This window comes from Rhinolophus sinicus, chromosome 14 (assembly GCF_057876585.1).
Source record: "Rhinolophus sinicus isolate RSI-liver-muscle chromosome 14, RSI-T2T, whole genome shotgun sequence".
Lineage (NCBI taxonomy): Eukaryota > Metazoa > Chordata > Mammalia > Chiroptera > Rhinolophidae > Rhinolophus > Rhinolophus sinicus.
This window is the reverse complement of record NC_142514.1, coordinates 182,169,417-182,185,808: the sequence shown is the minus strand read 5'-3', so window position 1 is coordinate 182,185,808 and position 16,392 is coordinate 182,169,417. Positions and strand designations below refer to the sequence as shown.

Genomic DNA, 16,392 nt, shown 5'->3' with positions numbered 1-16,392 from the left:
GGGGCGGGCCCTGTGGATGGTTGGCGCCTTCTTGACTCCGCCCCTAGCCCCTCCCCACTGCGGCGTTTAGGGGTCTCTAAGCAGGTGGCTCTGCCTCTTCCGAAGTCTGGGGAGTGTTAGGGCCGAGGACATTCATAGGTGGTCTAGGCTAGGCCAATGTTGCCCTGGCCTCATTTTGGGAAACGGGGGACCAGAAAGGGCCTGTTTCTAGGCCTCCCATTACCAAGATTGAAGTGTGGGAGAGGTCCTGCCTCCCCAGCCCCGAGGCAGGGAGGGGCAAGCCTCGGAAGGCAGGTTTGGGGTGGGTGGTTTCACAGTGACTGTGTTTGAACCCAAAGGCCGGAAACGGTTACCGGCTCCCCTAGGCCCAGCTTGTGGGGACCCCCACCGCCTCCGGCTGCTCCTCCCAAGTTCCTCCCTAGCAGGGGCCCAGGCATCCAGGCCTCCAGTTTCCAAGCTGCAGAGAACCCACCCGCAGTTTGCAGCTGCCCCTTTCCATCTGGTCCCTTGGGGAGCCAGGCTTCCGGGGCCCCAGTCCCGCCTGTGTGAGCTGGAGCTCTCCCCACATCCCAGACATCGAGGTCTCGTCTCCAGGTAGCGGCGTTTTCACTCCTCCCTTCCCACAGGCCCCTCTCCCCAAAATGCTCCCATCTTGCTCTAGCCCCTCCCCCACACTTATCACAAGGACCCTCTGCCTCCATGGCCCTGATCTCCACCAAGCCTTTGCCCCCCGCTGCCCGCAGGAAGACGCCGCGGCCCTGCGCCGGGGTAGCCCCGTGGGAACGGTTTTTCTCGAAAACAGGAACCCGGGCCGGGGGCTGGGCGGGGCGCCCCTTCCCCACCGCAGTCCGCTTCCTGCCCCTCCCGGCTTCCTCTGCCCAACACCAGGCAGGGCGGGGGGCACAGGGCCGTCTGGGGTGGCAGGAAAGGGCCCTTGGTTTAGTTCCCCCCTCCACGTCCCGCGGGGCCAGACCTCCGCTCGCCCATTCCCGGCGCAGCCAGTGGCGCAGCCCCCCGCCCGCGGCCCTGGCCTTCCGGCGGCGCGGCAGGGGAGGGGTTAAGCTGCCGCAGGGACCGCCGCGTGCGGGGCGAGAGGGAGCCCGGGTGGGGGTTGGCGCATCCCGCGGTGCGGAGCCCCGCGCAGGGGCGGGGAGGGGAGGGGGCGGCCGCGGCGCGGGGGCGGGGCGGCGGAGAGCGGGGCCGCAGCGCGGAGAGCGGGCGGGAGCCGCAGCCGCAGCGAGGCCTGCGGGCAAGAGCGCACGGAGGTGGCGCCGGCCGGGCCGGGTGCGGGCTCCTTGCCGCGGGTCCCAAGAGTAAGTGGAGCGAGCGCGTGCGGGGCGCTGCGCAGAGGAGGGCCTGGCTCCTAGGAGCCCTCCAGGGCGGCGAGTGGGTTGGTGGGTGGGGAGTCTGCAGCCCGGGTCGGGGGTAGGAGAGAACTGCAGAGAGCTGAGGCGCGGTGGAGGCGGCGACATCTCGGTGCACTTGGCCCTTGCCAGCTGGGTCTCAGGGGACCTTCCCCCACGGATCTCCCATTTGACAGATGAGAAAATTGAGGCTCCTAGAGGCCAAGTGACTCTCAAGGTCACACAACAAGGAAGCGGCAGAGTCAGCAGGGGATGGGTCTGGTTGGTTCCTAGGAAAAGTCCGCCAGAGAACTCCGTGGAGAAGCCCTCGCCCCCACTCCCTAGCCGGGAGGAGTATGTGTATGGGCGGGGTACCTCTCCGTGGTGCAAAGACTCTGCCAGCGGCGGGGGTAAGGGGTGTTAGGACTCTGCGCCGCCGGGCTGGCCCTAGACCGCGGATGAAGGGGTGGTGGTGGGATGGGCATGTGTGCGCACCCACGAGGGTGTGTGCATGTGTGGGAGTGTACATGCGTGTAGGTGCACTGTCTGGCGTGTGTGCACACGTGTGCAGATGTCAGCGCTGCGGTGGCCAAGGAATTCCAGGCTGGCTTGGCGGGAGTGAGCAGAGGGTCCGGGAGCTGGCCCCATCAATGGGTTTGCATTATGGGGAAGAGAGCTAGGTGTGTGTGCCCGAGGGTTCCTTTGCGCAGGTGTGCGCAGGGTGTGGGTGCCATTGTGTGTGACACGGAGGATGAGAGGCGAATGCTTGAGTACTGGGTCTGTGTGAGCCCGGGCATCTTGCACCCAATTATGGGCCCCTGGCCTTGAGTATGGAATGAGCGTCTGTCCCTGCATTGGTGCGTAGGATCCCGCGCTGGAGTTGCTGGTGGAGTCATACAGGCACTCTCCAGCCCCTACGGCAATGGCGCCCCCTTCTGGGCACCCCACTCTGTGTGCCCAAGTGTGGTCAGCCTGTGTGTGCGTTCACAGTTCGACTGTGCAGAACCGGAGCCTGGGTCAGGACCGGCTGGGGAGGAAGATGGCCTGCGGAAGGGCTGAGCCGGGACGGGACCCCTGGGGCCTTCACGGAGGAGGTGGCTAGGGAGCGCGCGGTTCCCAGGCTCAGGCTTCCCGCTGACGCCTCCCGGCTGCCGCGGGCTCCCCCCACCCCACCCCCACCCCCGCCCCAGGAATGTTCCTCTCCACTCCAGCCCTCCTCCCCAGGGGCAGGCCTCTGGGGGCAGCCACAGCCCCGCCTCCCCTTCCCGGGAGGGGGTAAAGCGGGCAGGACGCCTGGGTTCCTGCCCCCTCCCATCCCAGAGAGAAATTCCTCCGAGGTCCCCTCAGGCTCTGGGTTCCCAAAATAACCCTGCGGGGGAAGGGAGGCTGTGGAGGGAGGAAAGCGGGAGGGGCGCCGCGCCGAGCTGCTGGGTGCTGCAGGTGCCTCTGGGAAGCGGGCTCGAGGAGAAGAGGGTCTACGGGTGGTTGGGGCACCAACTAGCCCCCGCAGTCCTGGCTCGTCCCCATCCCTGGGGAGTCCCTCAGCCCTCCCGCGACTCCGAGGGTGGGCCGGAAGCCTCTCGGCGGGTCGGTTTCCCAACTGGTGGGTTGCACCATCCGGGGCCAGACCGTTTAACCCCGGGAGTGGCCGCGGTCGACGACTCCGCCCCTGCCCAGTAGGGGGCGTGCCCGTCCCGCCCCGTTCCAGCCCGTCAGCCGCTCCCCTGGCCAGCGCCTCCGCAGACTCCTACTCTGCCTCTCCAGGGACAGGGGTCCGGTCAGAGCCTCGTGGGTATCTCCCCGAGTGCAGTTTGGCCCAGCCTACCCGCGCCGACAGCTATGGCGGGCACCCTAGACCTGGACAAGGGCTGTACAGTGGAGGAGCTGCTCCGCGGCTGCATCGAAGCCTTCGGTGAGTGGCACGGGAGTACATACCCAGCCTGAGCCCAGCCTGGAGCCTGAACCCGGGTCCCCGCCTCCCAGGGCTGGCCTCAGGTCTGGACCCACCCAGCTCCGCATCCTGTATCCTCTTTAGCGAAAGCCTCCTCTTCATCGTAGAGAGATCCCTATGCTTCAGATAAAATGTTTCTCTTCCCTGGTATGCCGGCGTTGAAGGCAGGGACAGGGTCCCCAGACTCTGACACAGGAGGAGCATTATCTGTTCCCCCGGGGAATCCGGAGGAACTCTCTATCTCCGGCCTGGGAGCTGTTTCCGGCTGATGCGGGGCAGCTTATCTGGTGAAGGGGTGCTCCTTCCCCCAGGCACTCAGGAAATGACCTCTGGATTCTTGACCCTGGGGAACCCAGGCTCCTTCCGCCCCAGCTGGTTCCCCTCCTGACCATGGGCCCGACTCAGACGGTCCCCTCCTCCAGATCCTCCCATCCTGCCTTATTTCTCTCCCATCCTACCTCATCTTTCTAATCCGCCTCCTGGTTCGGGAGTCCTGGGAAAGCAGGAGGTGGGCAGCGGGGTAGGGTTTCGGGACCACGGCTGCGCGATGAAGGGTCAACGGACTTATCTTTGACCCCTCGGAGTTAGATGACTCGGGAAAGGTGCGGGACCCGCAGCTGGTGCGCATGTTCCTTATGATGCACCCCTGGTACATCCCTTCCTCTCAGCTGGCGGCAAAGCTGCTCCACATATATCCTTTGCGGGCTTTGCCAGGGGCCCTTCAGTCCTAGTTCCAGAGCGAGCCCGGCTGCCCAGCCCAGGCTGAGAATGGGCTTCACTCCTAGAGCGTGGGCCCCTCCTGCCCTAGGCTCCACCCTTTTCCTCCACGGGAAACTCATCCTCCACCGGCTCTCTCCCTAACCTAGGCCTTGACCTCTCCCTCCCTATTGTCTAGGGTCGGTCCCTACTCCCAGCTCAGTCTGCTTCTTGCCTCCCTCCCAGAACCAAGGCCCGGCTCTTCTCAGCAGCCCCAGAACCTAGCCCCCTTCCCACGCACACGCCCTCCCAAAGCTCACCCCTCACCCTTTCCTTTACCCCCTTCCAGAGCTTCAGCTCCGCCTTTGCCCTAGACCGACCCCAGCATTTCTCCTAGAACCAGGCCCCATCCCTGCCTCACTTTATAGAATTAGGCTGCATTTTGGTTTTCCTTAACTCTCCTTCACCTACCAACAATCTCGGAAGGACAACTCCAGTTCGCTGCAGGTGAAAACATGCCACCTGGTCAGGTGAGTCTTCCTCCTGTGCGCTGTCTCCTCCCTCCTCTTTCCCCTTCTCTCAGGCCTCACACTGGCCTGAAGGAGTGGAAAGACCTGGTTCTGGGAGTTGGTCAGGTGGTCAGGTGGGTTTGCCCCAGGCTCTGCCCATGGTGGGTGTGCTGCCACAGGCCAGCCCCTCCTTGGGTTTTCTGATCTGCCTAATGGGGGTGGGGGAGGACAGAGCTAGGAGACAGGGAACCATGGTTTGAGGCTCTTTCCCCCTTTTATGGGGAACTACAACGCCAAGAGATGGTGGGGGAAGGGCTGCCTTGGGTGACTCCCAGCCTCCTCCAGGTACTGGATCTCAGCATTCCCAGCGGAGTTTGACTTGAACCATGAGCTGGCTGAGCAGATCAAGGAGCTGAAGGCTCTGCTGGACCAAGAAGGGAACCGCAGGCACAGCAGCCTCATCGACATCGAGAGCGTGTGTGTGGGGGGCGCTCGGAGGGGGCGGGCGGGGAGGGCACTCAGCATCCTACACTGTCTGTGCTTAATGTTTGTTGAATGAGTGAGAGTCATGTCACCCTCTTGCTTAAAAGCCTTCTATGGTTCTCTGTCACCTTCAAAATGTCTCAGCTGGGAATTAAGGCCTCTCACAGTCTTGGGCCAGCTTGGTCTCATCTTCCACAGCCCAGCCCGTCCTAGGCACCTCATCCTGCAGCTACACGGGTCCACTTATCTGCTTTTGTTGTTCCCCTTGCCTCTCTGTGTTATCACACTCAGCTCAGGTGTGGAGTGTCTGTGGGCTCTGAGGTCCCCGGCCCTTCCAGGACAGAATTTGTTCCTTCCTCTGTTCCCCCGTGGCACTTTGTGCAAAGACCTGTACACACGCCACACGGTTTGGTGATTGTTCGTTTCTGTGTCTGTCTCCCTCAGTAGCGTGTGAGCTGGTCGGGGGCAGGAACCCTGTCTTGTTCATCTCTGTACCCCTAGCGCCTGGCACAGAGTACGTCTTCCCTGATCATGTGTGGAGTACATGATGAGGGGAGATGGCAGGAGTTCTGGGACTGGGACCTCGTGGAGGTCCTCAGGCAGCTTGAGTGGTGTGTCTGCGTGAGTGTGGGGCATCTCCAGCAAAGGGCTTACTGCCCCTGCTCCCCCAGCCCTACATATAAGTGGAAACGGCAGGTGACCCAGCGGAACCCCATGGCACAGAAAAAGCGCAAGATGTCCCTGTTGTTCGACCACCTGGAGCCAATGGAGCTGGCGGAACATCTCACCTACCTGGAGTATCGCTCATTCTGCAAAATCCTGGTGCGGCCGGAGGCCTTTGGTCGGGGAGAGTGTGGGTTGGGGAGGAGGTCCTAGGAGGGGCCGGGTCCCTGGGGTGGGTGGGTGGTTTCAGTGTAACCACCAAAGGGCAGCTGGAGGGTGAGGAGTGGACCTGGGGAGGAGAGGGGCCCATAGGGCGCTGATTCCACTCTCACCCCCAGTTCCAGGACTATCACAGTTTCGTGACTCATGGCTGCACCGTGGACAATCCTGTCCTGGAGCGGTTCATCTCCCTCTTCAACAGTGTGTCGCAGTGGGTGCAGCTCATGATTCTCAGCAAACCCACAGCCCCACAGCGGGCCCTAGTCATAACACACTTCGTCCACGTGGCGGAGGTACCTGCCCCTCCCCTGCCCCCAATTGTCCGTCTGGCCGAGTCCCCCCTTTCCACGGACCAACTGCCTCCTCTCCAGAAAAGCTGGGCCAAATTCTGGGCCCACTCAGTGACCCCGCCTCCCTCTCTCCCTTTGTCTCCCAGAAGCTGCTGCAGCTGCAGAACTTCAACACGCTGATGGCGGTGGTCGGGGGCCTGAGCCACAGCTCTATCTCCCGCCTCAAGGAGACCCACAGCCACGTCAGCCCCGAGACTATCAAGGTGCCTGGGACTGGGGTTCTGGAGAGCAGCCTTAGCAAGCCTGGGGGCCAGCCTTGCCAGGTCTGGCCTCACAGGAAACTCCCAGCAGTGAGTGCTGGGCACTCCTGCTCTTATTTGACAGATGAGGAAACTGAGGCTCGGAGGGATTCAATGCTTTTCCCAGCTTCCACACGAAAGTGGCAGAGTGGGGGGCTCACAGGTCTGCCTGACTCCAAAGCTTGTGCTTTCTCCTCCTTTTATTTTGTTTAACATGTGGGAGACATACATATAGAAAAGTATATAAAATATATATATGGTTTAAAGAAAAATTATAAAGAAAACGCCTGTGTAACCACCACCCAGGTCAAGAAATAGAACATTGCCAGCCCCTGAAGCTCCCAGAACCTTAGAGCATAACTCCCTTCCCATCAGAGGTAACCAATGTCATGACTTTTGTAACAATGATGACCTTGCTTTTCTTTATAGCTTTACCACGTATGCACGCATCCCAAAGCAATGGCTTTCTTGTTGCCTATGTTTGAACTTTCTAGAAACGGAATCATGTTGTATCTGTTACTTCATAGCTTCTTTCCTTCTTGCATTCTGTTATGTGGACAATCGTTAATTTCCATTACCATATAATATTTTATCATAAGCCCTCTCCAATTTATGTATCTACTGTACTTTTGAACATTTGGGGTTTTCCACTGTGGGCTGTTAGGAACGACATATCTAAGAACATTCTTCTAGATCATTTTCCTGTGCTGCTTTGCCTCCCTGAGCCTCAGTTTCTTCTCCTGTTAAATGATGATAATCTGGGCCAGGCCTGGTGTAGAGGTGTGGTATTTGGCAGTGGGTGTTCCCTCAAACTCATGACCTATGAACTCTGACCCCCAGGGGCTAAGGGAGTCAGTGTTGGGGGACAGTGAGGAAGGATTTTGACCTTTCACCCATCCCTGATTCTGAGCCTCATCCTCTCCTACATTTCCAGGGCTGAGGGGGGAGGATGGTTGAGCCAGTGTTGTGTGTGTGTGTGTGACCTTCTGCCGTTTGCCCCCCAGCTCTGGGAAGGCCTGACAGAATTAGTGACGGCCACTGGCAACTATGGCAACTACCGACGCCGGTTGGCAGCCTGTGTGGGCTTCCGCTTCCCTATCTTGGGTGTTCACCTCAAGGACCTGGTGGCCCTGCAGCTGGCATTACCTGACTGGCTGGACCCTGCCCGGACCCGACTTAATGGGGCCAAGATGAAGCAGCTCTTTAGCATCCTGGAGGAGCTAGCCATGGTGACCAGCCTTCGGCCACCTGTGCAGGCCAACCCTGACCTGCTGAGCCTGCTCACGGTGAGGGGCCAGGTACCACAGTGGACAGCCACACCTGGTCCTGGGTTTACACAAGGCTGCCGGCTTGGCCTCAGCTTCTCGGTTGTGGTCAAGAGACTGAGATCCATCCTGGCTCCAGAGTTTGGAACAAACTCTGAGATGGGTTCTAGGCTCCAGGTGGGACTGTGGTGGGCTTGAGGCTGGGTCTGGGCCCTGGGTTGAGTTCCTAGCTGTGGGTTGTGTTCAAGGTTTGGAGCCAAGCTCTGGATTCTGAGTGTAGGGGTAGTTTTCCACCCTCAGGTCCTGAGCTCTGAGGTTCTGGGCTTGGCTTGGGACTCGGTTTTGAGGTCTAGGGTCAGAGTTGCGTTGTAGTCTGGATCTGGACTAGGTTCTAGACATGGGGCCGAGGCTTAGGTTTTGGGTTTGCAGTGAATTCTTAGCTGTCTCTAAGCTCTGGACTGGGATCAGGATTGCAGTCTGAGCTGATTCTGGTTGCTGGATTGGGGTCTAGGTTGGGGTGAATTTCAGAGCTCTCGGCTGTGTTCTCACATAGATTCTTGGCTAAGATCTTGGCAGTGCATTGTGCTCAAGGTTTAAGGCCAAGCTGGGGTTCTGGTCTGTGCTAGGCTGGCGTGTGGTTGCTGGGGTGTGTTCAAAGCTGGCCTTTGTCCCGAGTCTAGCTTCTGGACTAGACTTGGGGCTGCACTGTGGCCTCTAGGTGGACATTGTGACCTTGGGCTCTGGGCAGTGGGCTCCTGAGAGCAGCGGGCTCCTGAGAGCAGTGGGGGCCAGTGGGTGTGATCAGACCTGTGTGTTGCAGGTGTCGCTGGATCAATATCAGACGGAGGATGAGCTCTACCAGCTGTCCCTTCAGAGAGAACCGCGCTCCAAGTCCTCGGTGAGGAGGGGAACCCGCTTCCTCACGCTGCCCGTCCGCTTCCTCCCCCACCTCTGCCCCACCTGAGAAGCCTGGGATGTGACGGCAGGAGGAGCTCTTAGCGGCTACTTGTTGTGCAGGTTCCCTTATCTCCAGGGCTTCCCCTCTCTGCTCCCCTGGGCCCTGGGCTCCCTCGCCTCCGGCCCTCACTCAGGCCCAACCATTCCCACAGCCAACCAGCCCCACAAGCTGCACCCCACCTCCCCGGGCCCCAGTGCTGGAGGAGTGGACCTCAGCTGCCAAACCAAAGCTGGATCAGGCGCTCCTGGTGGAACACATCGAGAAAATGGTGGAGGTGAGATGCTATGGTGGCCCGCTCTGGAGCCTGAGGGGCAGGGGACAGGTCTTGAGTGGTCAATCCAGGCTGGTTTTGCCAGGGCACCACCTTGGGAGCCATGACCAGTGCCATGTTCAAGGGCCAGCACCCAGTCTCCAGAAGGCATGGGTGGGTTTGGGGTGGGAATATGGAAAAGGGAGGTGGTGGGGGAGATGGACGGCCGCCCACATCTGAGACACCCCTCATAACATGGACTGGGGGTATCGACAGGATGGGCCTGATGGGCCCCTTATTCTCCTGCCCGTGTGTGTACCTCTGTGTCCCCCAGTCTGTGTTCCGGAACTTTGACGTCGATGGGGATGGCCACATCTCACAGGAAGAGTTCCAGATCATCCGTGGGAACTTCCCTTACCTCAGCGCCTTTGGGGACCTCGACCAGAACCAGTGAGGAGGCCTGGGGGCTGGGGGAGAGGGAAAGCAGGCTCACTTCCCCTTGGGTTTCAGCTTCCTGCTGTGCAAGGTCAGGCCATTGGACCAAATGATCTCAGCAGAGGAAGATGCCAGTGTGGGGAGGGGTTCTTATTTGGTGGGGGGAGGCTGCCGGCTGGCCCAGGGTTACCTCACTCGTTCAGACAGATGGGAGCTCCACCTGCATCTTACAAAGACTGTGGCCTGGGGACTGTTGCTACACAAATGCCATTTTATTTGTGGAGTTCACAGCTGGCAAAAAGTGTGGGCAAGTTGAACTCCTGGGTAGCCTGTTTTAATGAGTAGATAAGAAAGGCCTGCAATTAGCAGCACCACTTGCTTATCAACAATTCACAAGCTGACAATTTGGACAAACAGCTGGTTCTCTGAAGTAGGTTAAATGTGCAACCACGTTCATACCCGTTTTGCTGAACAGACAAAATTCCAATCAAAATTGACAGTCCATCTCAGGGTGACTGATTTTTTAATGTTAATCCATATTTTCAAAACCTGGGCTTTTTTCCATATTACAAAATTCTATGGTTAAAAAAACGTCCAGGTAGTAAACTAGATTTGTAGTGAACAAAGTGTATAAAGCAAGAAGTGGAAATTTCCCTTCCTCCTTTCTGCTCGGTAGAGGTTATCATCAGTGACTCCACTAGCAATATTCCTGGTTTGGCAGTACATGTATCCTTCCAGTCTTTTTTTTTTTCGTGTATATGCAAATTTAATATAGATTTTGTTTGCCTGTGTCTGTGTCATAAACAAACAGGATTATATAGTATACATGTAGCTCTGCCCATGGTGTTTATTGTAGTTGCTTTGTTTTCCCACCCAGAGTTGACACAGAGTTCCAAGTTATCTCCTTGGGTTGGTGGGGGAATTTTTTTTCCAGGCTGCACTTTCCATGAAGATGAAGCTCTTGGAGACTTTTGAGGCCCCAGCTTCATGCAGGAGTCCCAACCTTAATTCCCCACCACCTGCAGGCCCCAGGCCTTGTGCCTGGCCACTCGTTGGGTATCAGAACCCAGCCCCTGGCTCACCAGGAGGGAGACCAGCAACCCCTCCCAGGGCAGCTGCAGTGTCCAGCCCCAACTAACTGCCTCAGCTTGCAGCTCCCTCTTGTTCCTGGAACTTGGGAGTTTTCATTTCTTTCTTGCTAACTCCCCCATGAATGTAATGCAATTATTGATAGAGTTTAACCAGCACCCAGGTATTTATAGCAGCAGGGCTCTCAGTTGTTGTTGTTGTTGTTGTTTTTGTCCCCGTCTTGGTGGAACTGCACACCTTGCTCTTTTTGCTTTTGTTTTTCACTGAAACCTTTATCATAGACAACCGTGCATGCCGACTTCTGCAGAACTACCTCGTTCTTTAGACCAGCTGCAGAATATTCCACGGTGTGGCTGGGCCATTTACCTCAGCGTTCTCCTGCTGGTGGACACGTAGACTGTTCCCAGTTTTTTGCTATTAATACATACCAGGCTGCTGTGAACGTCTTTGTAGCGATGCGCTCAGGCCACTGTTTCTGTAGGAGAAATTCCTAGAAGTGGGATAATTGGATCAAACGATGGGCACATTCTAAATTAGGAGAGAGACTGCCAAAGTGACCTCAGGCAAGGTTGTGCCAGCTTGCACCCCCATCAGCAGCAAACGAGTGCCCATTTCCCAACTTCCTTGCCAACAATGGATGCTATAATAAGCTTTACAATTTTGGCAAATGGTGTCTTGGTTAAATTCGCATTTCTTTAATCCTTGTGGGGTAGGATATCTTTTCATATGTTTATTGGCCATTTATATTTCTTCTGTTAATTGCCTGTTCATAGTCTTTGTCCATTATTCCACTGGGTTTGTTGGTCTTTTTCTCATTGATTTTTAGAATCTCTGTTAATGGATATTAACCCTTTGCTGTTGAATATGTTTGCAAATATTTTCTCCCAGTCTGTCATTTATGTTGTCTTTTCCCATATAAAATTTTTAAAAAAATTTGTGTGCTCAATATGTCAGTCTTTTCCTTTATGGCTTCTTGGATTTGTGTTACATGTAAAAAGGCCCTTACCCCTTATTCTCTTATACCTTTTCAAATACTTCGATAATAAGTTTTGTTTTCCACACTGGTGTTTTCAATTCAGTGGGAATTTCGTTTTCATGCACAGTATGACGTAGGAGTCCAGACTGTATTGTTTTCAAACTGGCCAGTTGTCCCAATGCCCCGTTGATTTGATCACATCATGGAGACTCAGATAAAATGGGTGGGAATTTGCAGCAAGGACCAGCCCTGACAGAAATAGCTTTCGGTAGCCCAGGACCTGTTAACTACACAGACACTGTTGCAAATGCGCCACGTGTACTATCTCATTTAATCCTCACAAGCCCTCCTGAGGTGTAGGGATTACCGTTATCCCCACTTACAGAAGCGGGAGCTGAGGCACAGGGACATTAGGCAGCCTGAGGTCACACAGCCAGGCAGTAGTGGCACCGGCATTTGAATTGAGGTTTATCTCCAGAGCTCCTGCTCACTATTTGCCTGTAATATGGGAATAGGTGAAAAAAGGATTCTGTGGGCAGCCCTAGATAATGTGGGAAACACTGATTACAGGTGTCTTTCTGGCAGCATTATGCAAGAGTGAGGCGAGTGCAGCTTTCCCCAATCTTACCTGGCACCACAAGTCAGCAGAGATCTCTTAATTCTCAGGACTCCTAACTGGTGTTCTGCAGAGCTCACTTTGGGAAACAGAACTCATAATCCCGGGGGAACGATAATCACAGCCCTTTTAGTTTACACACCAACTCTGAAGTGGGCAGGGCAGGAATTACAACTCCCATTTTCCCCCGGAGGAAACCCAGGGGAAGACACTTGCCCAAGACACACAGCTAGTTAGTAGCAGCCACTATATCTGCCTGGCTCCAAGTCTAGTGTTCTTTCTCCTCCCTGCACCAGGGGTCCAAAATCAGGAGTGTGGTGAGGACCCTTTATTTGTCAGCGGGTTTTTACAGTGGGATGTGTTAGGCTGGTTGTGGGAGGGGAGGGGAGGGCCCAAACTTAGGTGCTCCCCCTACCCCGACAGGGATGGCTGCATCAGCAGGGAGGAGATGGTCTCCTACTTCCTGCGCTCCAGCTCCATGCTGGGCGGCCGCATGGGCTTCGTACACAACTTCCACGAGAGCAACTCCTTGCGCCCGGTTGCCTGCCGCCACTGCAAGGCCCTGGTGAGCCCCCGCCCAAGCCACACCCCTCCAGCCCCACCCCCACCCCGCCCTGCCCTCCCTTTTGGTCCCGCCCCTGCCAGAGCCTTCTAAGCCATTAATTCCACCTGCCTCTCTTGCTGTTCTGCACATAACCCTGGGGGGGCCCAGAGAGGGTCAGTCCCAGTCCTTGCCCTTGAAAGGAAGAAGTAGACTCATCACCTCTAAATCCCTCCCCGCCAGCACAGCCCCTCCTCTATTTCAGATCCTGGGCATCTACAAGCAGGGCCTCAAATGCCGAGGTGAGATGGAAAGGCAGGGCTACTGGACTGAGTTTGTTATTTGTTTTATTTTATTTTATATTTTACTTTAATTAAAGTTTATTGGGGTGACAATTGTTAGTAAAGTTACATAGATTTCAGGTGTACAATTCTGTAATACGTCATCTATATCTCACATTATGTGTTCACTGCCCAGAGTCAGTTCTTCTATCACCATATATTTGTGGTCTGAGTTTTTTTGGAAGAGTTACTATCTGGGTGGGAACTCTTATTTTGGTAGGGTGATTGCAAAGGAGTGATGTACCTTGGAGCCAGAGAGGCAAGATGATTATATGTGAAGGGGGTAGCCTTGCAGAGGGCTTTAATTTTGGCAAGGCAGCTGCCCAGGAATGAAGAACTTTGGAAAGGGCATAGACTGGCAAATAGGACGAAGAGAGCACTTTGGAAGGAGACTCTTGTTTTGGTGGGGCAGCTGCTCAGGAGCAAAGGAAGCTGGAGAGAGGGGCAGGCCGGGAGAATGGGATGGAGGTTGTTCTGACCAATGGCCCTGGCTGGGCTCCCCATCTGCCTCCTCCAGCCTGTGGTGTGAACTGCCACAAGCAGTGCAAGGATCGTCTGTCAGTTGAGTGCCGGCGCAGGGCCCAGAGTGTGAGTCTGGAGGGGTCTACACCCTCACCCTCACCCACACACACCCACCATCGCGCCTTCAGCTTCTCTCTGCCCCGCCCAGGCAGGCGAGGCTCTCGGCCTCCAGGTAAGAGGGGGTCTCATTCTGTATTGGCCTGTGGAGGGAGGGGGCAAGGGAAGCAGGGTCATTGTGGCAAAGTCTTAACTTATCCAGATGGAAATCATTTCAGAGCTTGTAATTCTCTTATTTTGGTGGGGCGATGAAGAGGGGTTGGACAGGTAAGGGTGCCAGAAGGTGGCCAGGGACCCCTTGCCTCTGAGGCTGAGGAGAAGAGAACCTCTAATATATAAAGAAAAGTAAAAATGAAAGAGACTTCAAGATTCCAGTCAGACTCTTATTTTGTTAGGGGGATTGACAATGGATTGGAGAGGGAGTTATGTGAGTCATTTGCTTTCCTTTTTGGCTCTTCTGGAGGCTGTTCTGAGAAAAGTTCCTTGCTCCCCAAATCTCCTGGCAGCTTTCTTGGGGTTTCTGGTGGTTTTAGGTCAGTTTGCTGAATGACAATTCCTCAAATGATTATTTTGCTGAGAGCAGTCTAAACAACTATGTTAAACTGGGGTCTAAGGCAGTTGACCACAACCGTTTGGACTGGCATAAGTTCTCAAAAATAGAAAAGATAAAACCATTTGCATCGAGCCTTCCAGAAGTGCTGGGGTCTAAAATATGAAACACACACAAAATTGACATTTAAGCAAACTGCACTGACAAATCTGTGGCTGCGAAAAAGCTATAGCAAAATGAAAACTTAGAAAAAGCCTCAAAAATCGGGCCGTTTGGTAATCCAGTGAATTGATTTTTGGTGGATGGGTCTGCTTCTGGGCTGGGGCAGGGTGCCTCCTGTGAGAGGGAGGAAGGGTTGCTGAGGGCATGGGAACCCAGGAGTTGGTTCTGCCACCCGCCCCGTGCAGAGATCCGAGAGGAGGAGGTACAGACGGTTGAGGATGGCGTGTTTGACATCCACCTGTAATGATGGTGAGTCCTCCCCCAGCCTGTTCCAGCACCTCCCCGCTGAGGGGTGGGAGAGTTGGCGGATCAGGAAAAGGGGTGCTCTGTCCAAATGGCCCAGGCCAGGTGGACTCCTACTTTTTTGGTGCGGGTCTTCCTCACTACCTCTGTTTTTCTTTTCCCAGCTGTGACTGGATCAAGCACTCATGCCTGACTTGGAGAAAAGACCTGGACCAGAGCAGGGAGCCTGGGGCTGGGGGGCGGGGTGTGAGGGTGGCATGCATCTGAGGGCAGGGCCAGGGCTGGTGTCCCTAAGGTTGTACAGACTCTTGTGAATATTTGTATTTCCCAGATGGAATAAAAAGGCCCGTGTCATGAATCTGGACCATCAGAGCCTAGAATCCTCGAGGGGGCAGGGGCATGTAATTACAGGGACTGGAGTCTAGAACTTTGCAGTCAGAGAGTCTTGGGAGACCTGGAATCTGTCCCTGGAATCTTGGTGGGGACTAGAATCCTGGGGGATGGAACCTTAGAACCAGAAAACCTTGGAACATAAGCACCTTGGAGAGGGTCTGAAATCTCAAGTCCAGAATCATGGGGGGTCTAAAACTGGAAACTACCACGTCTTTACACCCCGAATTGCTGGGCCCAGTGGTCATGTGTAACCATAGCCTTCAGCCCACAGCCAAAATTCCCTTGCTTCACAGGTGGCCTTTCAGCTCCTGCTTGAATACTTCCAGCTATGGGGAGCTCACTGCAGAGAATCATGGGAGAGAGCCGGCAGCCCAGAGTGCTGGCTGTGGGGGAAGAGGGGTAGGGGCCTGGGCAGCTTTCCTACCTCAGGGTGGGGCTGCACTCTTTGGGCTTCCAGCCTCCTGGCCTAGTGCTGCTGCCAGCCGGAAGGACAGTGACTTCCAGAGGAAATGCATATTGATCCTGCTTTCAGCCTCCCGTGGCCTCTCCCAACCCAGATCCTCCCTCCTGAGTTTGCAGCATGAGGTTTTGGGGGGGGGTGGTGACCAGTACCCAAGGAAGGCTGAAGCCACTTCTAAGGCTTGCCTGGGTGAGGAGGGTGAATGGAGGTCTTTGAAAGGTTCTAAAGCTGGCAGGCTGCCCCTGGGATCAGGAGACTCGACACAGCAGCCCCAGGAGTGGGAGCCACCTCCCTGGTGCCCCCAAGCTGGGGCCTGTCCTACATCAGCTGTGGGTTGTCCTGGGGGTGGAGGCCTGAGCACCCTGACTCCTACCTGCAAAGCACAATATCTGTGGACCTGGCAATGGCCTCAACCCCCTCCCTCAGGGTTCCCTGACTTCATGCCCCTGGCTTACTTCTCATTTAGGGTCTCCTCCCACCCTGTCACTTTTCAGCCCCATGTTGGTTCCCCCCAGCCCTGTCCTCCATTGGGACCCCCCCACCTCTGCCCCTCCTTCCTGTCCTCAGGCCCCTCCAGCCCTTCCTCCTCTTGAGGCTGTAATATCCGTTTCACGATTTGGGGGCTGAGTTGCTATAACAACAGACTGCGATTGTGTTGTGAAGAGCAGCTCGCTCCCTGAGCTGCCCGCCTCCCGTGCTGCCTCCATCCCTGCAGCCTGGCCGGCTTCCCTCCCCACTGCCCCCAGCCTCAGTCGGCTTCTTTCCAGTGTGTGTGTATGTATCAATGTGCCCAGGGCTGCCCTGCCAGGGAGTGTGACGTGGGACTGTCTTTTCGTGGTTGCATGTGTGAATCGGGTGTGTGATTCACATTGTGTGCACGAATGTGCACGTGTGTGTACAGACACACATGCGGTAGTTGCTGCATTTCCCCTCCACCGTGTGTCCCCAATGAACTTGGCACCAGAGAAGGGCCACACTGGGTGGGGGTCTGTTGGGGAGGGTGTCTTGAGGTGGTGGGTCC

The 16,392-nt window shown here is 56.1% G+C and overlaps 1 protein-coding gene across 5 annotated transcripts; it reads left to right on the top strand.

The window, feature by feature from the left end:
* Positions 1–419: 419 nt before the first annotated feature.
* On the top strand, positions 420–14,876 carry RASGRP2 (RAS guanyl releasing protein 2). Of its 5 annotated transcripts, none has more exons than XM_074336616.2 (17): positions 420–594; positions 3,108–3,255; positions 3,883–3,985; positions 4,458–4,520; positions 4,845–4,976; positions 5,654–5,804; positions 5,984–6,157; positions 6,301–6,417; positions 7,458–7,739; positions 8,539–8,616; positions 8,828–8,950; positions 9,261–9,376; positions 12,466–12,607; positions 12,849–12,885; positions 13,442–13,618; positions 14,461–14,524; positions 14,683–14,876. In XM_074336616.2, the coding sequence occupies exons 2-16, from the start codon at positions 3,183–3,185 to the stop codon at positions 14,517–14,519; spliced, it is 1,827 nt and encodes a 608-aa protein (XP_074192717.1). In that variant the 5' UTR covers positions 420–594; positions 3,108–3,182; the 3' UTR covers positions 14,520–14,524; positions 14,683–14,876. The 5 variants fall into 5 exon arrangements, 4 of the variants coding, with proteins under 4 accessions (XP_074192717.1, XP_074192716.1, XP_074192718.1 ...); XM_074336615.2 differs by lacking the exon at positions 420–594 and adding an exon at positions 1,181–1,313; XM_074336617.2 differs by lacking the exon at positions 420–594 and having other exon boundaries at positions 3,116–3,255; positions 3,879–3,985.
* Positions 14,877–16,392: the final 1,516 nt, after the last annotated feature.

What these genes read in the sequence shown, in the direction of transcription:
- RASGRP2 (XM_074336616.2), top strand. Translation starts at nt 3,183, where the DNA reads ATGGCGGGCACCCTAGACCTGGACAAGGGCTGTACAGTGGAGGAGCTG. An exon ending in GCCGCCACTGCAAGGCCCTG is followed by an intron (nt 12,608 to 12,848) that starts GTGAGCCCCCGC and finishes CCTCTATTTCAG; the next exon opens with ATCCTGGGCATCTACAAGCA. An exon ending in GCAGGGCCTCAAATGCCGAG is followed by an intron (nt 12,886 to 13,441) that starts GTGAGATGGAAA and finishes TGCCTCCTCCAG; the next exon opens with CCTGTGGTGTGAACTGCCAC.